Source organism: Pholcus phalangioides, unplaced genomic scaffold (genome assembly GCF_987345545.1).
Source record: "Pholcus phalangioides strain wild (caught in Gottingen) unplaced genomic scaffold, Ppha-v1.0 ptg000020l_1, whole genome shotgun sequence".
Lineage (NCBI taxonomy): Eukaryota > Metazoa > Arthropoda > Arachnida > Araneae > Pholcidae > Pholcus > Pholcus phalangioides.
Genome location: NW_028301613.1, coordinates 10,908,762 through 10,934,910, shown reverse-complemented (window position 1 = coordinate 10,934,910; position 26,149 = coordinate 10,908,762). Strand labels below are relative to the sequence as shown.

Sequence of the window (26,149 nt, the reverse complement as noted above, 5' to 3'; positions counted from 1 at the left end):
AACATTTTGATATAAAATGTATACAATGGATCTCCCTTACCAAACCACATCTCTCAACAATAGCCACTAAAATGAGCACAAATTACACCCTTCAAATACTTTCCTCATTACAAGGGGGCCGCGAAAATGTGTGCTTGCTATGGCTGACCAAGCATCTAGCTGCACCCCTGTTAATCGATCCACAGTGCTATTTTGACACCCCTAAAATTTAGGCTTGCAGTGTTGAGGTAGAACACAACAGAAATGACTTGGTAAGAAACACTGATATGGACTAAGTGTACCAGCAACACTTGAATAGTTATTTATTCCCACACAGGATCAACTACACCATAGTTTACTAAACTTTTTGTTTCCATCGCCCCCTTCATCAGAAATTTTTTTTCATCCTTTTTTTTTCCCCTTCATCAGAACCCATAGGATCCTATGTTAAATCTGTAGCTTCTATCGCTCCCTCCCCCAACCATTCCATCGCCCACCAAGGCGCGATATTGCTCACTTAGGGAAACACTAGACTACACCATACATGATGAAACCAAGACACATAGGTTAAATGTAACCCTCAGAGTCATCTAATGTGGCCCATGATCTCAAAACCTAATTTTGTGAGAATGATTCATGAATGAATGAAAGTACATTCTCAGATCACATCAATAGTGACTCTGCACCTACTATGGCTCCCGCTCTGTCCTCATAAGGGATATACGCCGAATATCTAAAAGGGTGTGAGTCATGGTAGAAGAACTTAAAAAACCAGAGTTCCAATCAGGGAAAACCATTCCCCCACCACATTTACAGATCACTTAAGTGACCCACGGTACAACTATAGATCACCTATGTGGCTCTTTTTCCCCCTCCACTGCCTCCATCTAGCATTTATAACCAGAAAAAAACCATACATACTCCCCCCAACAGAGTTTAAGGGGTTCGAAATTCATGTCCAAAGTGGCTGTTGTTCAGAGATTATCAGTAATGTTAAGTCTATGGGACGAGTTTGGTTTCAACAACATGTGACCGATTTGTTTGGAAATTACAATTGTTCGTAGGTGGCTATTAGAGGAGGTTTTACTGTATATGTTTATAACATGCTACATGTTTATGAATTAATAAAATATATATATAGTCCCCTACCCCTTTTTGTGGGGGTTATGTTCCGGGGGTGGCTGTGAATACAAGAAATCCGCAAATAACCGAAACCATGGATTTTTTGTACATCTCATTTATTGAACATCATGAGAAAGGGCAGCGTGAAGCAGAGGTAGAACAGAATGTAAAAAAGGGTGTAGTGATTGTTGGCGATGTTTTCTGAAAGAACATTGTGATTTTTGTTTGCGTTTCTTCTTTTCATATCATCAAGTATGTTGAAGTATGTTGACAAGGCTTCCTCTACTAATTTTCTGCATGCGAAGAACGTAAAATAGAGGGATCTAAGTCATGAAAATAATTTATTGCTGATTTGGATGGCTTCTCAATTGACACTAAATCACCAGGCAAACTAAAATGTGTGCTAATTAATGCCAGGAGCTTGGGTAATAAGAAAGATTTTTTAGAAACTATGATGGTTGTGGAGGGCCTGGATCTTATAGCCATTACAGAATCTTGGGCAAACGATGGGGATGAATCTTTCTTACACATTTCAGGATACAATGCTTTTTTGAGAAATAGATCTGATAGGAAAAGGTGTGGAGTGTTGATATACGTGAAATCATCTTTGAAGGCTAGAGAGTGTAACGTGCAGAGAAGTGATAGTGAAACCATATGGGTTGAGCTTGAAAACAAAAGACATCATAAACTTATAAATGGGGATTGTTACAATCCACCGAATAGGGATCTGAACTACATCGCCAAATTTCATGATAAAATTCTACATGTCTAAGCGTAAGAGGGTTATCATACTAGGGGATTTCAATTACCCAAGTATTGATTTGGAGAACCTTTCATCGAGATCAGTATGAGACTTAATTAAGTTGGTGCTCAAATATTTTTTGTATCAGCATGTATCAGAAGCCCCTAGGGATACTGCTATTTTGGATTAAGTTCTAACTAGTTCTGAGGATCTTGTTGAACATGTTTCGGTGGCGAAGAGTTTTCTTCCAATGATCATCGTATCGTCAGATTTCACTGTAACTTTTCCTTGGATAAGGTTGATAACAAAAGACTGGTTCCTTGTTTTCGGAGAACTAACTTTGATGATTTGAGAGAAATATTAACGAAAGTTTCCAAAGACTGGTTGGAATCAGTAGGGGTGGTAGGTCAATGGGAAGAATTTTGTGTGAAGTTGTCCTCTGCTTTGCACGACGTCATACCCTTTGTTCGAAAAAAGAGTGTTTGTACATCGCACCCTCTATGGTTCACGGATAGTGTGTGTAACCTTTATCTTGAAAAGAAAATAGCATTCAGAGAGTATAAAAGTGGAGGAGGTGACCTATCATTGTTAACTGATAAAAGAGGAGCGTTGAAGAAAGCAATAGGGGATAGTATAAAAGAAGTTGAATCTAGGTTGGCAGATAATATTGGCTGACCCTAAATCATTTTTTAGATACATCAATAATGGATGTAAGTGGACAGTTGGTCCTCTCTTGATAGGAGGGTCTAGGTTAGAAAGCAATGTAGGCATGTGTAGTGCTTTGAATGACATTTTTACGTCTGTTATTAATGGAGATAATGGTATTCAACGTACGGGTGTTGCATGGGGTGATAAAATCCTCACAGATATTAAAGTGGAAGATGAAGATCCTAAATCTTCTAAGTAATGTAAGTGCAGGCAAACCACCAGGACCAAATGATATCTATCCCAGGGTCCTCAGGGGATGTGCTAATGAATTGTTGGGGGCAGTTGCACAGATATACAGGAGTAGTGTTGCTGAGGGTATTATCCCAAGGGATTGGAAACTTGCTAATGTTCCGTTATTTAAGAAGGGTAGTAGAGAAGCTGTGTAAAATTATCGTCCAGTGAGTTTCACGAGCTCCCTCTCGAAAATTTTGGAGATTATCATCAAAAGGCAGTTTGTGAAGTGGGTAGACGAGAATAATATATTGGCAGATAATCAGCATGGGTTCAGGAAGGGGAAGTCTCGTGTAATTAACCTCCTTTGCTTCTATGATCACGTGACGGAGGCTTTGGGTAATGGCAAGAATGTAGATGCTGTTTACCTTGATTTTCAGAAGGCATTCAATCGGATCCAACATGGTAAACTTTTGAAGGATTTACACGAGATTGGGATAGGAGGCAACTTGCTGAATTGGATAGAATCGTGGTTAAGAGATAGGTCGCAACGAGTTATGGTAAACAGGGAATTCTCTGGTTGGACAGACGTCCCAAGTGGAGTTCCTGAAGGAAGTGTCCTTGGCCCCATACTTTTTTCACTTTTTATCGATAAACTCAATCAGGGTGTTGATGGGATTGCTAGCGAATTCTCAGATGACGTGAAGCTAAGGCAGACATGCGAACTTTTGGAATCCGGAGATTCTGCCGACGTGGGGTTCCCCCTCCCCCTCCCCCCAGACTCGATCAAAAAAAAATTCACTAAAAAAATTTTTTCGAAACAAAAACGTTTTTAATTAATTAAGAATAAGTTCCATCCCCCCCCCAATGCAGGTTCTGCATTGCCCCAGAGCAGAATATAATTCCATGTCAGTCTTTCCATACAGTTGTTATAGTCAGTTCATAAAACATAAGTGTTTCATTTCGTGGATGCTATCAATGATTGATAATCTTGGGTATATCAACTCTTAAAAGCTTTATATTTAGCTTTATTACAGTTTAATGTTTTATATATTTACTTTCTGAAGACATATTCAATCGGAGGAAACAATTTAAAAACTTCAAAATACAAGTAGTTTTTTGAATTTGTGTAGTGATTTTTCTGCTTTTATTTCGTTATTCAATCTATTATATTCTTTAGGTGCTATGTATATGAATTGTTTTTGTATTATGGTATTGTTTGGTTTAATTATGGTGTATTGAATTCCGTGTTGTCTTGTTTGTCTCTGCTGGTGTTTAATTTTGAACCAATCTGGATTTTTCTGAATAAAGAATAATATTTTGTAAAGATAGAGTTTATTGATGTTAAATCTATAATCATTGTGACAGTCTTGGATTATATTTATTTTTTCAGATATATTATTCACAACTTTTCTCAGAGTGTTTCTTATTATATTTATATTTGAGTCATAAAAACCGCCCCCATACCGATATACCATATTGTATGACTCGTAAAATCCATGCGAAATAAATAGTACGGAGAAATTTAGGGGATATAATATTTTTCAAGCAGTAAATCCTGGTATTGATGTATTTTAGTTTATTGCTTACTGTCACCGCTTGAGTCTTCCATTTAAGGTTTTTATTAAAAACAGATTCCTTAATTTCAGTACAGCAACACTCATTGCATGAGCAATGACCTACATGATATTGTATTGTTATTGGTTCTATATTTCTGTTATTATATAATTGAAAATGCATAAATTTAGTTTTATTTAAGTTAAGGGTCAATTTATTATATTTTAACCATTGTGAAATTATTCTCATATCATTTTCAGCTTTATATTTAAAGTTTAGGTTATCATTATCGGAAATGAAGAGCACTGTGTCATCTGCATAACTAATAATATTTCCATTCATTTGTAGGTATTGTATATCATTTACATAAATCAAAAAGAGTATCACTCCGAGTACCGATCCCTGTGGGACACCGCTTACTATTTGTTTAAAAGACCCTATTTCATTTTTAATTTTAATTGACTGTTTTCTGTTCGTTAAGTAGCTTTTAAACCAGTCGTGTATTTTTCCTCTTATACCAGCCTTATTAATTTTGTCCAGAAGTATTTTATGGTCAACGCTATCAAATGCTTTACGTAAATCCAAAAAAACAGCAAGGGTTTTTTTATTGTTATTGACATTCTTGTAAATGTATTCAGTGAGTTTTAGAACCGCCATTTCTGTGTTTTTATTTTCAAGAAATCCAAATTGGTTTTTTGCAAAGAGTGAGTTAGAGTTGAGAAAATACATAATTTTCATTTTCATAACCCGTTCTATGACTTTAGACATAATTGGAAGTATCGATATTGGGTGATAATTATTATAATTATTAATATTTCCAGTTTTGTGAATAGGTCTAACAATGGCATATTTAAGTTTTTCAATAAAAGCACCTTCAGTAATTGAAGTATTGATTATATGTGTTATGAACCGCAGATGATGTTTACAAACTATTTTTAGCATTCTAGCATTAATGCCATCGTATCCAATTGCTTTGTTATTATTTGATTTCATAATTATATATTTAACATATTTTTCTTCTACTAGAGTAAAAACCATAGAATTAATTTGGTTATAAGACATTTGAATTGGGCAATGATCGTTATCAGTATTTGTCTTATTTGATTCATTGCTGACTACATTACATAGATGCCAACTTTTGAAAATGAAAATTCGGGAGATTTTCGCGCAAACCCGTATTTTATGCAAAAACCACTCCCTAATAAATACAATAGGGATTTTTCCAAATAAAATAGGGATTTTCCAAACATAAAAGTTAAAGCGTAGGGAATAAAATCCTTACTGAAGTCAAATTAAAATAGGGATTTTACACACATGGAAGTTAAACCCTTGGGAATAAAATTCCTACGCAAAAAACAAGTGAAATTGGAGGCCAAAACTTCAATGATGTAAAAATAAATATTGTGTTCAATCAGAAACGCTGTGAACAAACATTCTGCGCGAATGACCCCAAAATCATCGGAAGATGAAGGAAAACACCATCAATTTTTGAAGAACACTGACTTTTTGTGACATTTGCTTGATGTTTTTTTTTCATTTCACGAGTGATGATGGCAGTCTTTCCATGACCGATGTTTATGTCCGTAACACAACTTGTACAAAAAAGAAAAGTCAGCCCTCTTCTGGAACGTTTGATGAAAGGAAATTCATCGGAATAAGTATCTTTAAAATTGATTAAATATGTTTTTGCTTATCATTATTCATGCTTTGTTATATCGCACTTTTTTTAACTTAAACAAAAGAAATTTTGACCATATGCGCGTCACTAGAATCTTCAATTATTATCCAGGACTATTGGCTGCTAAGCCATTTCCCTGCACGATAAGACAAACAACTTTCTTGTTACCATCAGAGGGTTTGTAAAACTTCCTTAAAAAGGGAATTTCCCCATTTACGACGTGTGACGTCATTTCGAAAGGGAAAAAAAAGAGGCTTCATGCCTCACAGAAATTCCTTAGGGATTGTTTTCATAAGTGGGGATTTTTTTTTAATGAAGTAGGGAATTTTTAGGAACAATTAGGGATTTTTGTGATTTTCATAAAAATTTGGGAGATTTAAGAACTTTTTGGGAGGTCGAGCGATGAAGCTAAAATTCGGGAGACTTGGCAGCTATGACATTAATAAAATAGTCATTCATTTTTTCTACCACAATACCGAGATCTTCATCAGGTATCTTTATTATTTTCTCATTTTTATTTATTAGGTTGTTAATGATTTTCCATTGCTTTTTTGTATCGTCATGTCATGTCTAAAGTCATGTCTTTGCCAGTTGCTTAAATGCGATCACCAAGACTTTTTTTTTATGGCTGCTTGATGAAAATGACCACGACTGTCTTCTATGGGTGTTTTCCCTAACATATTTTTCTTCTACTAGAGTAAAAACCATAGAATTAATTTGGTTATAAGACATTTGAATTGGGCAATGATCGTTATCAGTATTTGTCTTATTTGATTCATTGCTGACTACATCAATAAAATAGTCATTCGATAGTCATTCAATAGTCAATGTGAAACGACAATGTGAAAGCTTGCTTACAATCTAGTTTTCAGCCAAAATCGGGAGAAATTTCAACAAATCCGGAGTCTCCCGCCTAAATTCGGAGAGTTGGCAGGTCTGCTAATGGGGGTAATCGAAAAATCAAAGCGATAGGGAGTTGCTCCAGACCAACTTAAACAGGATTTCAGCAGGGGCAAATAAAGAGCATGACGTTTAGCATTGATAAGTGCATGGTTGCTCATTTTGATTCGAACAACCTACGATTCTCTTAAGAGTTGAATGGTGTCACTATACCAGATGCAACTAGGGTCACAGATTTGGGAATTCTCATTGGCGAGCGGCTTAAGTTTTCTGAACATTGTTCATCTGTGGTCAAAAAATCGAATAGAATACTTGGTCTCATTTTCAAAAAGGTCTCTTTGCGTTCTCCCAAAGTAATTCTTCCGCTTTTTCGAAGCTTAGTTCATCCGAGACTGGAGTATGCAGTAAGGTTTTGGAGACCATACCTACAGAGGGACATAGATTTGGTTGAAGGGGTGAAGAGAAGAGCTACGCGTATCCTTATTGGCACACGGGATTGAGTTATGAACAGAGACTTCATTTTGTAAATATGTTTACATTGGATGAGCGCAGGTGTCGGGAGATATTGATTGAAATGTTCAAAATTTTCAACGGGATGGATAGGATGGACCATGAATGATTTACATCGCCAATCGACTGCTTTTACAAGGGGACACCAGTATCGATTGGTAAGGGACAATGTGAGGTTATGGTGTTGCAGGAAATTTTTCTCTAATAGGGTTGTTAATAAATGGAAGAACTTACCCCCGGAGGTAGTAAATTGTAACGCAATTGACACGTTTAAAAAGAAATATGATAAACATGTTGGGGTAAATCAAGAAGCTATCTATACTTAGAATAAGACAACCATAATGTTGTTTATGGGCATTGGATCATGTGTATATATTGTTTATAATTTTTGTGATTGTGTTTTTAATTGGGTTGCTGTATTTTTGAAATATATGACATCCATATTTGTTATGGGCATTTTTTTCTCAGCCACCTCGTTGGGTATATTGCCTGTTGTGGTGTATTTGTATTTGAGCTTCCGAAGCCCTTCCACTATGTTACTTGTGGTGAACTTGTCTTCTACTTCTCTATCTTGATCTTCTTCACTGGTACTGCTTCAATTTCAGGACCAGTCAGCTGCATTAATTCCTCCTCTGTCAATCCAGTATCAAAAGAACAATGAATGGCATGTATTCACTCTCAAGGTACCACCTGACTTCCAGAACAAAACACCATTTAAAGTTTCAAACAAATCCAGGAAAAATGTTTTTATACTCCAAGCATTTTTACTGTTCGTCCCAAATAATGAGAGCTTTGGCTTATCCTTCCCTTCAATACTCACAGATTTGAAAATGATGATGGGCTTTATCATGTACCCATTACGCATTTGCGCAAAACAACATAGCAAGACTAGCCTAACTCTACTTGCCTTAAAACCAGGGGATTGCTTTTCTTCTTGGGCCTTAAATGTTCTTCGCTGCTTTGTCTTCCAAAATAGTGCTGTTTCATCCGCGTTAAACACCTGCTGAGGTGCATAACCCTTCTCGTCAATAATTTTCTGCAAAGTCTTTTTCTAGAAAGTTTTCCAGCTGGTTGCAGGTTGGCAGACAATCGATCGCCAGTGATTTTTATATTGTGTGATCCAAATTGTTTCTTAAACCTATGAAATAGCCTTCACTTGCATGAAATTCTGATGAAATAGGTGTTTCACCAGCCCTTTTTCTCATAGAATATAATTTTTTGCCTTTTTCTGTTATAATATTACAATCAATTGGAATACCTTTTTGTATCAGTTGTGTGCCCACAAAAAACAGCATTTTCTGTATGAGAAATACATAGATCCCGTAGGCAAAGAAAAGTCTTGACTGCCACGGGTGCAGCTACAGCCACGGCTGAACAACTTCAGAGATTCATTTTTTTTTATACATCTCACAGTAGATTCGTTTATTCCATAATGGTGGACCACAGCAGATATTGACTTATTTTGCCGACCATATTTTTCATCAATATATCCTATTTTTCTTGTAAAGTTTTCACTTTTTTTTGTGTGTGTTTTCAAAGCATTATCAGTAGCACTAGAAGAACGAAATTTCGTTAGTTTTTGTATTTTTCCTATGAAAACTTATCCAGGGGATTAGAAAAGTGTTCTTTAAAACGAGATTTTCGCTATAATGGTATTCGACTGTATTTACATTTGTGACATCACAACAGACAAAATGCCAACAGGGTGGCTGAGAAAAAGATACCCATAATATATATCGATGTGATATACTTCAAAAATACAGCAACCCAATTAAAAATGCAATTACAAACATATATATATACACATGATAAAATATTATACAATGCCCATAAGAATACTTATGGTTGTCTTCCCCAAAGTAGAAGTGCCAAAATGTGCGACGTACGTCGCAGAACAACCAGTACTGTTACAGAACAATCTGGAAGAATTTTACAAATAGTGTAGAAAAATGCTATTATGTATATGTGAATTTTTACCGCAGAACATTTTCAGTCAGCTGAGGGTTCGTTGCAGAACATTGCAAAACATTTTGCTTTGGAAGTTGTCTTAGTCCAAGTATGGATAGCTTCTCGATTTACCCCAACATGTTCATCATATTTCTTTTTAAAAAATTGTGTTACAATTTACTACCTCCGGGGGTAAGCTATTCCATTTATTAACAACGTTATTAGAGAAAAATTCCCTGCGACACCATAACCTTAAGATATTGTTCCTTACCAATCAATACAGGTGGCCCCTTGTAAAAACAGTCGATTGACGGTGCACTAATGCATGGTCCATCCTATCCAACCCGATGAAAATTTTGAATACTTTACAACACCTGCGTTCATTTAATGTAAACATATTCAAAAAATGAAGTCTCTCTTCACAACTCAAGCCTCACTCCTTTAACCAAGTCTATGTCCCTCTGTAGTTTTGGTCTCCAAAACTTTACAGAAAACTCCAGTCCAGGATGAGCTAAGCCTAGGAAAAGCGGAAGAATGACTTCAGAAAAACACGAAGAGACCTTTTTAAAAATGAGACCAAGCATCCTGTTGGATTTTTTTAACCACCGCTGAACAATGTGCAGAAAACCTAAGCCGCTTGTCAATGAGAATTCCGAAATCAGTGACCCTAGTTGCATCCGGGATAGTGACACCATTCAAATCGTAAGAAAACCGTAGGTTGTTCGAACCGAAATGAGCGACAATGCACTTGTCAATGCTAAACGTCATGTTCCATTCATCTGCCCATGCTGTTTAAGTTGGTCTGGAGCAACTCCCTATCGCTTTGATTCCCAATTATCCCCATTAGCTTCATGTCATCTGAGAATTCGCTAGCAATCCCATCAACACCCTGATTGAGTTTATCGATAAAAAGTGAAAAAAGTATGGGGCCAAGGACACTTCCTTCAGGAACTCCACTTGGGACGTCTGTCCAACCAGAGAATTCCCTGTTTACCATAACTCGTTGCGACCTATCTCTTAACCACGATTCTATCCAATTCAGCAAGTTGCCTCCTATCCCAATCTCGTGTAAATCCTTCAAAAGTTTACCATGTTGGATCCGATTGAATGCCTTCTGAAAATCAAGGTAAACAGCATCTACATTCTTGCCATTACCCAAAGCCTCCGTCACGTGATCATAGAAGCAAAGGAGGTTAATTACACGAGACTTCCCCTTCCTGAACCCATGCTGATTATCTGCCAATATATTATTCTCGTCTACCCACTTCACAAACTGCCTTTTGATGATAATCTCCAAAATTTTCGAGAGGGAGCTCGTGAAACTCACTGGACGATAATTTTACACAGCTTCTCTACTACCCTTCTTAAATAACGGAACATTAGCAAGTTTCCAATCCCTTGGGATAATACCCTCAGCAACACTACTCCTGTATATCTGTGCAACTGCCCCCAACAATTCATTAGCACATTCCCTGAGGACCCTTGGCCTTGGCGAATGACTGACTAAGGACACTGACTTCCCCTGAGGATCATCTGGTCCTGGTGCTTTGCTTGCACATACATTTTTTAGAAGATTCTAAAAAATTCTAAAAAAAATTCTACTCCACATCTTCTACTTGAATATCGTTGAGGATTTTAATACCACATGCAACACCCGTACATAGAATATCATTATCTCCATTTCACTCACGTGAAAAAGTCATTGAAAACACTACACATGCCTACATTACTCTCTACCCTAGATCCTCCTATTGATAGAGGGCCAAATGTCACCTTATATCCATTACTGACGTATCTAAAAAATGATTTTGGGTCAGAGCCAATGTTATCTGCCAACCTAGATTCAACTTCCTTTTTACTATTCCTTATCGATTTCTTCAACGGTCTTCTTTTATCAATAAACAATGATATGTTGTCCTCTTTTATACTCACTGATTGCTATTTTCCTTTCAAGATAAAGGTTATGCACGCTATCCTTTAACCTGGTGGATATCTAAGCCTGTAAAATTCTCACCTGTTGGCAGTCAAAATTTACAGAAAAATTTGTGAACGTTAGCGGTTAATGGTATCAGCGTTTGGTTTTTGACATAACAAGCATCAAAAACTAGTTCAAACTGGTTTAAACCATCACAAAAACCTGTCGAAAACTAACAAAAACCTAAATGAATGGTTTTAAATACAATAGGCATACAACATGATAAGAAACGTTCTTTTTTGCATATTACAATGTCCTATTTTTAAAAACTAATTTACGAGAATAATAGAAACAAAATATTAATATATTTTTTTTTGCAATTTTAAATTTTTTGTCATACAAATAGTCTGGAACAAATAATTTGTAATTTTTTGGTCCATTTTATCTAAACTACTGATTACCTGTGTTCCATTTACTTAGCTAAATAGAACTTTTCATTCAAAATATGTGCAATAGGAGATCAGGGTTACGTTTTTAACCTCAGAAGCTAACTCAGTATTAAAACAGTCGAACTTATTTTTTCAACGTGATGGCTATGTTAAATAACATAAAAACTTACTCAGGGCCCTCACTCAAAAAATTATAAAAAGAAAGTTTTTTAAGAATGATGCTCTTTCAAGACCAATTCCAAAAGCACAGTGCAAAATGTGTGAATTATAAGGTTTAATGTCAAAGTGAATCGGATGGTTTTATTGCGTTGTCCATCATTTTTTAAAGGGATTTGTTTACATTTCACTGTTCCATGCCAGAGTAATCGTTTTTGACAAACGAAGCACTTTCATTTCTAGCTCTTTGCTGAGCATTGTAAATATTGTTTATGCCTCTGCATACCCCAAAAATACACAAGACAATTGAATGCTGCAAACCTAGAATAGGAATATGTATCCAACTTGCCGTGTAATGCAAACTGTTGTTACCTATATACAAAATTGTGGATCATAATTTTCAATGATGAATCTCAGTTACTGTCCAATACCATAAAAAAGTAACTACAAAATTATTTTTCAATCCGGATAGGAGTTAAGTTTTAAACTACTACTCTACCTGAACTCTCAAACTAAGCAAATGAAAAATTAATAAACCAAATGGTCCACCAATAAAATTTCTGCTTTGGCAGAATCATTACTTGCAATCTGGGTTGGCAGGTTTTTGACGCATGCCAGTTTTTGACGGTTTAAACCATAGTTTCTCAACCATTTTTATCCCATCGCCCCCTTCTTCAGAAATTTTTTCTCCCACCACCCCACAACGCAATCTAACCCATAGGATCCTATGTTTTACCCGTAGCTTCCACGCCCCCCCCCCCCGGAACTTTCCATCGCCCCCAAGGGGGCGTTGGTCCCACGTTGGGAATTACTGGTTTAAACTATCACATTAAAATCCTTAAATACTGCTTTTCAATATAAAAATTCTCATTGGAAATACACACGTGAATTGCATGTAATGTTTAAAGTGACTATGTTATACAAAGAATAAATATTTAATATGACTAAAATAATTTTCTACTCTTTATAGAATTATTTTGGACAATAAATACATTTTTTTCTTATAAAATATACAATTTGAATAAAGCATAACATAAACACTGAAGGGAAAACTATAGAATGATTTGCCATTTTTTGTCTGATTCAAGATAGTTATTCACCTTACAAAATTTCTTCAACTGCTTATATACATGCTTTGATATAAGTCTTTTTAAAAAAGTTTATTACATCATATATGTAATATTGATTTCTGTTATTGTTAAATTATCTAGATAATCACTGATACTCAAAATGACACTCAATTTGTGTATAACATTGAAATATATGATCAAAATACTAAATTGTACAATGCCATTTAATTTGGCAATGCTAGCTTGGTTGAGGCCAATGGTTGAGCACCATTCGGAAATAATGTTAAGGTTGTGTTGGAGAGATTCTCTTGGTCGGAAAGATTGGACACTGTTTTGTAGATGACAGTCATGAGCAAAGAGTCTGATATGGCAGTTTAAGGAGTCGGGTAGGTCATTTATGTAAATTAGAAATAGTAATGGTGAGAGGACTGAACCCTGGGGTGTACCAGACATAACATGAAGAAATGGTGAGTTCTGGCCCTTGAATGAGACAAACTGGCTACGGTTAATGAGGAAGGCCTCCATCCATTTCAATAGTTGAACATTTAGACCGAGATTTGAGAGTTTTAGGAGAAGTTTATTGTGGAACACCCTGTCAAATCATTTAGAAAAATCTAGGAAAATGATATCAGATTGGAGGTTTCTGTCAATGGTGTCTGATAAGTCATGTATGAAGAGTGTTAACTGGGTAGATACAGATAACGATAATCTAAATCCATGTTGATTGGGATAGAAAAAATTAGTCGAGTCTAGGTGGGTACGGATTTCCTTGGCAATTATGTGTTCAAAAAGCTTGCAGCAAGAGGAGGTGATTGCGATAGGTCTAAAATTGAAAGGGTGGAACAGTGAACCTGATTTATGGATGCGAATTATCTCATTAATTTTCTAGTCAGAGGGAAGGTTAGATGTGTTCAGTGAGACGTTGAAAATAATGAGGAGATAGTTGCAAATTTCATCGGCGCAGAATTTTAGGATATGATTGGGGATCCCATCTGGGCCAGTAAAGTGGGGTTTTAGTTTTTATAGAAGATTCAGAGACTGGCTTTAGAAAGGAGATGGGACAGGAGTTATGAAGTTAATCAAAAAAGACGTATTGGGGGGGGGGGGGTGTAGGATCAGAGGAAAAAACAGAAGAGAAGGCTCGGCTAAATACGGAGGCAAGATCAAGGAGAGAGGTCAGGTCCGAGTTGGAAGTTTTAAGCGAGGAGGTACCTGCTGATTTGGGGTGGAGAAAATTCCAAAATTTTGAGGGATTTGTTTTGAGATAGGAAGGCAATGAGTGGGACAGGTAGTTGGATTTGTGGCGAGAAATAAGGTCTTTGAGGTTACGAATGGAGATCGAGATTTTGTTTCGGAGAGTAGAGGAGTCATTAAATTTGAGTTTAGAGACGTCACGTCGAATTCTTCTTTTGAGATGGATAATGTTACGGTTGATCCAAGGGTTAAAGAAACTTTTAGATGAGGAGCACTTGGTAAGAACAGTGGCTTTGCATTTATCGATAACAGTTTTGAATTTACTCCAGAGACGTTGAATATCGTTAGAAGAAGAGATGAAGTCTAGAAAGTATATTATACGAAGGATATTTTGCATGAGAGGGTAGTTGGCCTTGTTAAAGTTTCTGGCGCGATAAAAAAGAGGGATGGTATGATGAAGAAAGAAATCTAAGGGATTTTGTGGTCGGAACAGCCATCAAAAACTGAAAAATTAGAAACCTGAATTTTGTTGGAAACTGCAATTACGTCTAATGTGGAGATTGAGTGATTGGATATTCTTGTGGGTTCCAAGATGGTTTGGACGAGGTTAAATTTTAGGAAAATGTCAAGAACTCTATTGTTAATACCATGGTTTCCTGAAAGGGACTGGATTTTATGCCAATCTATACCGGGTAGATTCCAATCACCAGCTATAATTAGAAGATGAGAATTATGAAATCGGTCCAGTATTGTTTCAAGTTCAATGAAGTAGCGAGGATCCGAGGCAGGGGGTATGTAAAGGGGAGAAAATTGCAATGGGAGTGCAGTTGTGATGATGCCATTCGGCACTGACAATTTCAATATTTGATTCAAGAGGGATTTCAATTAGGGGTATAGAACTGTTGAAAACAAGGGCTACGCCTCCTCCGCGTGTGTTTCTATCTTTGCGAAAGGCAGAGAAATTCGGTGGCAGAAATTCGGTATTGCTGATATTACTATGCAACCAAGTTTCTGTAACCCCAAGAAATTTGGGATTATGAGTCAGTAGGATGGATTCGAAGGAAGATATTTTATTAATTATGCTTCTTGTATTAACTGTTCCGATTCTGACAAGATTATTTCGGGGAGGAGAATGGGAGATTAAGGAGGATTAAAGGGAGAGGTGAAGGTTGGGGAAAGTCAGAAGGAGTAATACTGGGAGGGGTTTGGGAAAGCAGGATAATATCATTAAGGCTGGGATCCCTGATGTATTTGATGTTATTGATAAGAGCAAAGTTATGAAAGAGTTCAACTTTCAGACCGGACTCACTGTATTTTTGGGAGGCCCCCCAGATTTGCCAACATAGCCTGCGTGTCTCAGGTGAAAAGTCCTTGGAAATTGAAATGCTAGTGTTTTTTAATTTAAATGAATTTTTATTTCAGTTTTGGTTTTGAATTTATTAAATTTAATAATTGAAAGTCTGGGGACTGGGATTCTTTAAGAACCAATTCTATGACAACGGTCGATGTCGTAGGCGGAAATTTCAAGTTCTAGAAGGTCAGAACAGCATTTAAGTATTTTAGATTCGAGGGTCGCGGTGGATTCAATGTCCGAGGTTTCCTCCGGTATGCCGCGAAAAGTTAGGTGTGACCGACATGAGCAGTCTTCTAGGTCGATAACCTTTGAGGCGAGAGAAGAACAAAGTTTGGAGAGGTCAGAGGAGAGGTCGGAAACTTGGTGTAGGAGATCTTCAATAGGTAAAAATTTGTCCTCTACCACACTCAGACGTTCAGATAATCCATAGAGTTGGACACTAAAGGAATCTTTCTTTTAGGATAGGAGCGCGAGTTGGTTTAGTATGGCAAGTTAGGTATCCTGGATATTGAGAAGGATGGAAGAATCGGAGGGGGAAGGGTTGTCTGGTGCTTTCGAAGAGTCAGACAGGGAAATTGATCGTGTTTGAATTTGGGAAGCTTTGGGCAAATGGGTGACCCTTGGGCCAGGGTTTGACTCGATATCACCGAAGAGCAAAAGCAGTAGAGACCGGTGGGTAGGTAGACGAAAAAACTGCTTATCGAGAGAAACAACCCTAAACAAAAAATTACTAGGGTAGGCCATGGCAAAAACAGACATGTGATAGGTAGAGGAGCTATGGGAGGAGCAAAAAACAAAGTACATGAAAAAATCAGATAAAGGATGCGAGATCGACAAGACTGAACTAAAATTTTAAAAAAAATGTGAACTTAAAAATGCACAAATCTTTGAATTATTAGCAGATTGACTACATGGTTTTAGCTTATAGTTAATTAATATTACCCGCGCGGCACAGTTTTGGTGCCTCTCAGACATATAAGTCACACTAGTAAAATAACCCTGAAAACTTGTTGCTGTGTCTGGGAACAACATATGAAAAATTTGGCATATTCATTCAAGGACTTTGATAGCCCGCCGGTTATACCAATAACAGTACAGGACTTAATACTTCAAGGTAGTATAACTACTTTCCAAGGTCACGAGATAACGTGATTGTGGTAGATGGTGGGAAGTGAAAAAAAATGAAGTTTCTCCCGCCCCCCGCATCTTTTTCCGTGTCTCGGAAAGAACGCGTCCCGTGATCAAAATGTTCATATTTCTTTTTCCTAAATTAAGGGTATTTGACGTACAACACTGCATTAGCGGTACCTCCGCGAACCACAAACAAGAATTGGCGCAAATACGCAGGGATTCAGCGCCATGGCGCACCGTGTAGCAAGAGAACCGTTTCGGCGCAGTTTGGCGCAGCTCTTGCACCCGTTATTAGGAAATTTTTATTTCTAGATCACTAATTCATTGATGCGAACCACGGTTTGTACACCACTGGTCTAGGGTGCTCACCCGTGAAATGAGAGGATGTGGGTTTAATTCCCCACAAGATCAATTTTCTTTCTTGGTTATATCTTTGCATCAGCCAGCTGCAGAAACCTTCAAAGTAATAATGGAGAGTAACACCACACACACACACATTCGGATAAGCTGATAAAAACTCATTTGTCAACACCTATCAATATTGCAAGATGCAATACCCATGTACTTTCCACTGAGAATTCCCACTGATTTGTTTCACCAATTGGTTTCACAGACGGTGCGGAGGAAATGGATTTCACTGCTTGTGAACAAGGTGAATTTATTGCTCTTTGCACCGATTTCATAGCCTACTCACAGGTAAGTTCACCAAGAGTGAGGTGTCGGTGGCTGCTTTTTGGCTTGGACTGAGAGAGGATTATCCTAATCTTATGAAGAAAGCAATGCATGCACTTATGCCCTTTTCACCATTATATCTATGTGAGCAAGGCTTCTCTGCTATGGCGACAATAAAATACAAAGCAAGAAATAAACTATTACTACTCAACCATACATGCACCTCATACAGATTCCTCTATGCAATTTCTAATGAATTAATAAATGAATGAATCATTTTCTAGTGAATTAATGAATTGGTACATGCCGGAATATGCGTGTATGTGTTGTGAACCTAATGTGATGTTTGTTTCTGTGTAATGCTTGTTATGTGCAGCGCTGCCATCTGTCAAGAAATAGACCTTGAGGACAATTTACGTGTTTTGTTGTCAACTGTAAGGCCTATTTCAAGTATCTGTTCTCTAAGCATCAATCACAAGTTTCATTTTAATGATTAATCGAACAAAACTCTACTGATTTATTTTTACTCTGTGATCTTTGCTGTAGTAAATTCTGTATTCAAGGAAGGGAGTGTCCAGTACGGAGGGAGGCTTACACCTGCATAGCGTGGAACGTGCGGATGGCAGCATGTGGTCTCTCTTGCTCTTGGGAATTCAGGAAAGTTTGTCACCTTCTCGCCTTGCCTCCTACACGTTTGTTAGAAGTTAGCAAGAAATATTAACATAAAGGTGTGTCCTGTTTTCCTGTATTCAAGGAAGTGTGCCCCAAGTTTATAATATTATTTCCAAGAGTGCCGTGAACTTCAAAAAATTGGGAAATGCTGTTCTAGCATTTCAAATCAAATAGCAAAATTCAAAATTACAAATTATAATTAATATTTTGTTTTAATTATTGTAATAAATTAATGTTTAAAAATAAGACATTGTAATATACAAAAAGTAAGTTTTTCATCATGTTATATACCTATTGCGTTCAAAACATCATCAAAAAGCATTCATTTAGGTTTTTGACAGTTCAAACCTATTTTGGACAGTTTAAACCTGTTTATGACGCTTGTCATGTCAAAAACCCAACCCTGGTTTAAAACCATCAAAAACTGCCATGCATTAAAACTTGCCAACCCTGAATGGCATGCATCATAGGGAATTTCATCTATGTAATTATGTTCTCTAAAAACACACACGTCTAGGATTTCATTAAAAGATTTCTTTTCTGATGATTCCCCAAAAATTTGGTGTTCGAGTCTCGAAAAAATGTTGTGCACTAAAGTTGCATGTTACATAAATGTAATATTTTATCATTAAAGTAAGAGAAATGAATAGGGAGGGAACTTTGTATGAAAATATTTTTATAATGAGATATGTATAAATGAGTATTTGTATAAATAAGACACTAATAAACAGTCAAATGCATTAAGAAAAATAAACATAATAATTTAAAGAATTTGATAAATACCTTTCTGCTTGGAGTTTTGTGGTTTGACTTATCAAATCACATGTTTGTGACTTCGTAGCCTGTATGGAGGAAAAAAATTATCAAGTGAAGGAAAATACCAAATCGTTCAAGTCAAAGAATTTCAATCCTAAAAAAATTTTTTTTTTTTTTTTTTCTCACACTGAATTATTTTTTTCTATCTTTCATTGCTTAAAAATTTTTTTCTCTCAAAACAATAATTGCTTTTAACAATGCTTAGGTCAGGCATCGCAGGTTTACGGGAGCAGAAATCATTAGGTTGCAAATTAGGTTGCAATTTATGTGCTTTGGCGACAACATATCGCAGCTGGCAAAAAATCGTGAACTTATAACCAATATTAAAAAATTGCTCTCTCATATCTTAAATTCTGTTTATCTGGGTCACAAATACTGTTGCCCACAATTCCTTATATTCAATAGTGAGGTGAGTAAATTCAATAATGAGTGACATACAGTGAAATCTTGATGCAGTGAAAACCTTACATAACGATAGTCTAACATGTATAATGATAATCGCATACATAACAATATTACACGCTTGTCCTGGCATACTTTTCATAGTGTCAATATATTCCTTTTAAAGCAGTCTCGGAAATTCAAGTCTTGAAAGTCTGAGGTCCTGGATAATCCTAAGAGCTGGAACATTTCAAAATGTTTACTCAAAACTGTATTTTGCTGAGAATGAGTTTAAATTTTGAATCGTTTTACCAATGAATGCGAGCAATTTCAGTCTGAAGAGGTCTTGATCAGTCAAAAGTTTTCACAGGCACAGCTATAGTGCAATATATATTTCTTCTATAGCAAATTTATAATTTAAAAAGGCAATACAAAAAAATATATAATATTCATATCGAGCTCCCAGAGCTGAAGCTCTTGCCAGCCTCCCCTTTAAAGCTCTAATCCGTAAAAAATTTAGTCACTGAAAAAAAACAGGTAAGAGTGTGTACAAATACATAGGTGCAAAGGAAACAAATTAAAAAATTATATTTCATCGAATGAGGATAACATGGTTCCATCTTGGTGGCCAGAGAATAGACTATATTTTGAATATTCTTAATAAAATATTCTTATTTTTTACTATGTATATCATTACACGATACATATATCTACATTTACCCAAAAAAAATCAATATAGGAGTAACACACCCCCCCCCCCTAAAAATTGTCTTTCCTATTATTTTTCTTTAAAATCCAAGCTTTAAGTAATCCGAGTTGAGTAGTCTATGCTTTGTTTATTTTAGATTATAAATACAAATACCACAACAGACAAAATGCTCAACGAGGTGGCTGAAAAGAGATACCCATAAAAAATGTGGATTTTGAATACATATCTAAACAATATCATATCAATTCTAATTACAAATCTAAACAATATCAAAAATACAGCAACTACCTATAGGGTGTTTACCACATATGAAAAGCTAAATTGTGGGACTTCTCTATGACTTCTTCTCATCCGACAAATTAACATAAGGTGACAATTAAGACATAAGGTGGTCTTAATGAATGAAGGGGTTGCAAGTGAAGTAACAAAAAACATTTGCTACGTAAATTAATATTTCAGCTGCTCGATATATACATATCAATGGCCCAGTTCAAAAGGGCAACAGCTCACAAAATTGAATTTTTGAATTATGGTCACTATAAGAATGGTAGAAATTGCCTCTACATATTGCAAAAAAAAACATCTCCCAACTCTGCTTATATGCTCTCAACTGTAGTTGAATCTGAGTTGATTCCCATTCGGTTCCATACAAAGTGAATCTTTAAAATGCAGAAATCTCAAAATATAAAATTTTGTGCTGTGGCCTTTTTCAACTGAGCCATTGATCATAATATATAAAAATTCTACACCTGCAATAATGAACAGACAAATGCAGTCACAGCAAAAATTTTGTTGAAACGAAAACTTTTCTAATCCTTAAATAAGTTTATTTGAGAACAATGTACTGCAAATTCAGATGTTACAAAATGAAAAATCTGTTATACAGATTTAAAAACAAGTTTCTGAAAATCAACAAAAGAGTAGAAAATGTTTCAAAAATGATAAACCAGTTTCATAGAATTAGATTGCTGAACTGCTGGGGAAAAGGGTTGTTCCTCTATGGCAGCGGTTCTCAACCGGTGCTCTGCGGAGCCACCCTTGGGGCTCCGTGTGCACTTCAACGAAAATAAAATAAATAAGTAAATTTGACAGATAAATGAAAAAAGAGGTCTATGGGGTTCTGCCATAAAAATTATATACAAACAGGGATCCGATATAAAAATTATGTACTGAAAAGGGCTCAGCGAGTCAAAAAAGGTTGAGAACTGCTGAGGCGGATATAACAGCGGGTGCACCAGGCGTGCGCCCGGGGCCCCATCATCGAAAAATCAAAACTTAACTTTTTTCTAACTTAAGGGGCAAAATATTTTCTTTTGCGCCCAGGGACTGGACCGACTTTAATTCACCACTGCTTGCAAGAAAAATTTTTCAACTAATACGGTGTGTCAAAAAGAATAAGCACGGTTTGTTGATATACATCAATATATGGCCAATATTTATTTTCAAAATATCATATGATACTTCCCATAATTTCAGTAAAAAAAAGATAGGATATTTTCATGGGTAAATGAATTCTTCAATCATACATTAGTTCATCTAGAAATAAACAAACAATACAAATATAAAAATATTTAGTTGAGAATGGGAGGTTTTTTCTCAACTAAAACTGAATTTTAGTTGAGAATTTCAGGCCCGTAGCCAGAAATTTCATTCAGACAGAAACCACTTGCATTCAGTGTCAGTGAAAATGGGCTGCATTGTCCATTGAGAATGGAAATATTTCTAGTCAAAATCAATCAATATTTGCAGTAAAGAATGGGCTGATATTTTAGTCTCATGTTATCAATCAAAATGGGCTGATAGTTTCAGTCAAGAATGGTTTGGTATTTTCAGTCAAAAATAGAATGATATTTTAGTCTAATGCTTTAACACTGGCCCTTGGGATTTTAAAATCATACGAAACCTAAATATTTGAATAGTTTTATGGAATTTTCCCCTCATGAGATAAAATAGTGTAAATATTTCATACTATTTATACGTGATGAAATTCTCGACAAAATACACATTAAGACTTTTCAAAAAGTCAGCTTTATTGAAAATTTCACAGTACCTGCCCATAGGGTTTTTAAATAGTATGAAACATGAAAAATAAAACAGATTTATGGGATTCTCTCCTCACACCAAAAAAAGACATGAATATGAGTTAATTTTTCTCACTCGAAATGAAATTCTCTACAAAATGCACAATATGAATTTTCAATACTACACAAAAACTTATTTAGAATAAGTCACACCCTTGGGATTTTAAAATACGAAATGTCAAAATTGAAAGAGATTTATGAAATTTGACCTTACAGGGGTACAACAGAAATGGCAACATGACCGTAGAAAAATTGCTACCGCAGGGAGTCCCCCATCGAGGGGTTAGCGCACCAACCTCTCGATGAGTATAAAAAAAACAAGCTTGCCATTCGGAATCGGCAATAAATTGTAGGTCCCGGTCTAATTAGCCTTCGTGTGAAGAAAATGATCATGGTGCAAAATTTTTTTTTTAAATAATAGATTTTCTTTATTCATGATGAAATTCTCTACAAAATGCAGATTATGAGTACTCTACAGCTGAAAAACGTTTTTTTTGAAAAATTCACAGCACCCTTTCGATTTTGATATCGTAGCCGCCAACTTTTGAAAATAAAAATTAGGGAGATTTTTGCACGGACACGTATTTTATGCTAAAACCACTCCCATAATAAATACAAATGGGATTTTTCACACAGAAAAGTTGAGCATAGGGAATAAAATCGCTACTTAAAAATTGAAGTCAAATAAAATAGAGATTTTACACACATGGAAGTTAAACCCTCGGCAATAAAATCCCTACGCTTAAAACAAGTGAAATTGGTGACCAAAAGTTCATAATAATTCCAAAAAAAATAGATATTGTGTTTAATCAGAAACTATGCAAACAAACATTCTGAGCGAATGATCCCAAAAACATCGGAAGATGAAGGGGAAAAAAGCGTCAATTTTTAAAGAACACTGACTTTTTGTGACACTTGCTTGATGTTTTTTTTTCATTTCACACGGGTGATGATGTCAGTCTTTCCACCATGACCGATGTTTATGTTCGTAACACAACTTGTACAAAAATAAAAAGTCAGCCCTTTTCTGGAACGTTTGATGAAAGGAAATTCATCTGGGAATAAGTATATTTAAAATTAAATATGGTTTTGCTTATCAGTATTCATGTTTTGTTATATCGCACGTACGTAACTTCAACAGAAAAAATTTCATGCCCCACAAGAAATTCCTTAGTGTTATATCGAACCACTGGAAGAATATATATATATATATATAATTATCTAGATTAACCCAGGCTCCTAGTGGTCCAATATACATTTAGAAAAAAAACGATGACTCATGAAAAGAAGGAATCAGTTAAATTTCTTTAGCATTTCATATTTAATCAAATGATCATATGAAAAGAACGAGTTATATTTACACAAAATAAAAGTCAATTAGAAAAATCCATTTCCACGATATCAAATTCTGCATAATACATAAACAAAATACTGTATGTTCAATTATAATAATTTTAACTTGATGTTGGAATATCTCTCTTTTAATCACTCTTTATGCCTAATTTCGCTATCTGCCCCCTGTTAATTCCTCCTAATTTAGGTTTTAACTAAGCGTCTATAATTTACTAGAATTGTGGTAAGAATTTCTTTCCTACCTTTTCCTCCATCCCTTTCATCACGGATGATCGCTGCTCCTGATGCTACAGTTGAAATGTGTTTAAAAAAATTCCACTCTTTCTACATTTTTTTTCCAACTTGATTTCTAGCTTGCACTAATCAATCTGCTTTAATTTTTCAAAGATTCCAAAAAGTAAAGTTTTGAGGGGTACCAACCCCCTATTTCTAATTGGTAGTCCGGCTTCAAAGAAAGATCCTTCCATTGGGTGATGAGGATTACGTAGGTACAAATAGTATTAAAATTGACATCATTGGTCAAGGTTCACCCCCTACGATCTTTCGAAGCATAAGGGAGGAAGATGTTTTTCTGTGGTGGTGGGGGGGGGGGGGGGGAGTTGTACAAGAAAAAAAGAGAAGGAAAAGAAAAGAGAGGAAGCAAGAAAGTCAGAAGGCACATATTCCCAAGAAGGGATGCATACAATAGATGAAATAAAGTCAATCGCCTGCAGGTGGCAATTACAAAGGTCAAGAGGCTTCAGTATATAGGGAAGAGAGAGAGAAAAGAAGAATACGGAGCGGCTATTACGCAAACTTTGAAGGGGCCCTTTAAGTAAGTGGCCATAAAATTAAGGAGTGTTGATGAAGGCGAAAGAGCATGTTTTGTACAATTTAAATGGCTCAAGTCCCCTTTTCCCTTTTTATTATATTATATTGGGCTGGAAATTGGACCTCTCCCGCTTCATCTGATAGCGATGGCTATTGATGCCATAGCATTAGGGATTGTTTTCAGAAGCAGGAATTTTTTAAATTAAGTAGGGAATTTTTAGGGAAGGTTGAGGGATGAAGCTAAAATTCGGGAGACTTGGCAGCTATGTCATATGAAACATGAACATTGAAACAGATTTATGGAATTTTATCCTGATAGGAATGCATCACAAAAATATTAATTAGTTGTTCCTTATTCATGATAAAATTCTGCACAATATGAGTGCTTGCAAAAACTGTTTTTGAAAAATATACAGTACAGGCCTTCAGGATTTTAAAATAATATGAAATGCGATAATTGAAACAGATTCAAGGAATTTTCTTCTCATGAGACAAAATAATATAAATAGTGATTTATTTTCTTTATTCGTAATGAAATTCTCTACAGAATGCACATCAAGACTTTTCGAAAGGCCAAAAAACGTTTTATTGAAAAATACACAGTATCTGGCACTTCAGATTTTTAAATTGTATGAAATATGAAAATTGGAACAGATTCATTGAATTTTCTCCTTATACAAACAAAGACATAAATATGAATTAGTGTCTCTTTCAAAATGAAATTCTGTTCAAATTGCACTTTATGACTTTTCAACAGCTTGCGAAAATGTTTTTTGAAAAATTCACAGCACCGGACACTGAATTTCAAAATCACATGAAACCTAAAAATTCAAGCAGATTTATGGAATTTTCCCCTAATAGGAATAAATGGCAAAAATATGAATGTTTTTGGTATTCACAATGAAATTCTCCACAAAATGGGTATTATGACTTTTCAATAGCTGAATTTTTTTTTTTAACTCACAGTACTGGCCTTTGGTTCGCAACTTTGAGGCATGAATGCGAGCTGATCTCCCCGTTAAAAAGTCTCGCCCCAGAGAGCAACAGGCCTATAACGATACAATTATTCAATCATTACACTTCACTCGTGGTTTGAAAAATTGATGGCAAATGGAAGCATTACACAGAAACAAAATTCACATCAGGTTCACTACACACACATTCAAACATACCAATTCATTAAAAGTTCTGCAGAGGAATATGGACAAGGTGCATGTGTGTGTTTCAGTAGTACTGGCTCTTCAAATTTTGAAATTGTATGAAAAATGAAAATTGAAACAGATTTATGGAATTTTCTTCTCACAAGACATAAAAATGAATTAATTTTTATTTGAAATTAAATTCTGTATAAAATACACTTTATGGCTTTTCAATAGCTTGCGATAAGTTTTTTTGAAAAATTCACCATACCGGACGGACACTTTTACTTTTAATTTCAAAATCGGAAAATTCAAACAGATTTATAGAATTTTATCCCAATGGGAATAAATCACAAAAATATGAATTAGGTTTTCTTTGTGATGAAATTCTCTACAAAATGCTTTTGAATAGTATGTAAAAACTTTTTTTGAAAAATTTGAAAAAAATTGAAATTTTACAAAAAAGATTTAAATTTTCTCATAGAAAAAAAATAAGCATGGCTTTATTTGTGATGAAATTTTTTACAAAATGCACATTAATATTTTTCAAAAGGTCAAAAACAAGTTATATGGAATTTCCTCCTCTCAGGAATAGATGACTCAAAATACGAATTAGTTCTTTTTATTCGTGATGAAATTCTGTATGGGTATTATGACTTTTCAATAGCTTGCAAAAAAAAAATTTGAAAAATTCACAGCTCTTGGGATTTTAAAGTGATATGAAACATGAAAATCCAAACTAATTCATGGAATTTCGGCCTCAGAGGACAAAATAACAAATAAATAAATATATATATATATATTTGTTTTCTTTATTCGTTATGAAATACTCTACAAATTACATATTGTAATTTTTGTATAGCTTGAAAAAACATTTTGAAAAAATTCACAATGTGTTTGTGGGTGGGGCATAAAATCCTAAAAAAATTAAAT

General features: G+C 35.4%; 1 protein-coding gene across 5 annotated transcripts in view; it reads right to left on the bottom strand.

The window, feature by feature from the left end:
- Nucleotides 1-26,149, bottom strand: part of Cog6 (conserved oligomeric Golgi complex subunit 6) — a 209,964-nt gene that overhangs the window by 142,173 nt on the left and 41,642 nt on the right. For all 5 annotated transcript variants that reach the window (XM_089248666.1, XM_089248668.1, XM_089248670.1 and 2 more), the window contains one exon: nt 18,711-18,769. In XM_089248666.1, coding sequence (XP_089104792.1) covers nt 18,711-18,769 — 59 coding nt within the window. The remainder of the gene's footprint in view (nt 1-18,710; nt 18,770-26,149) is intronic.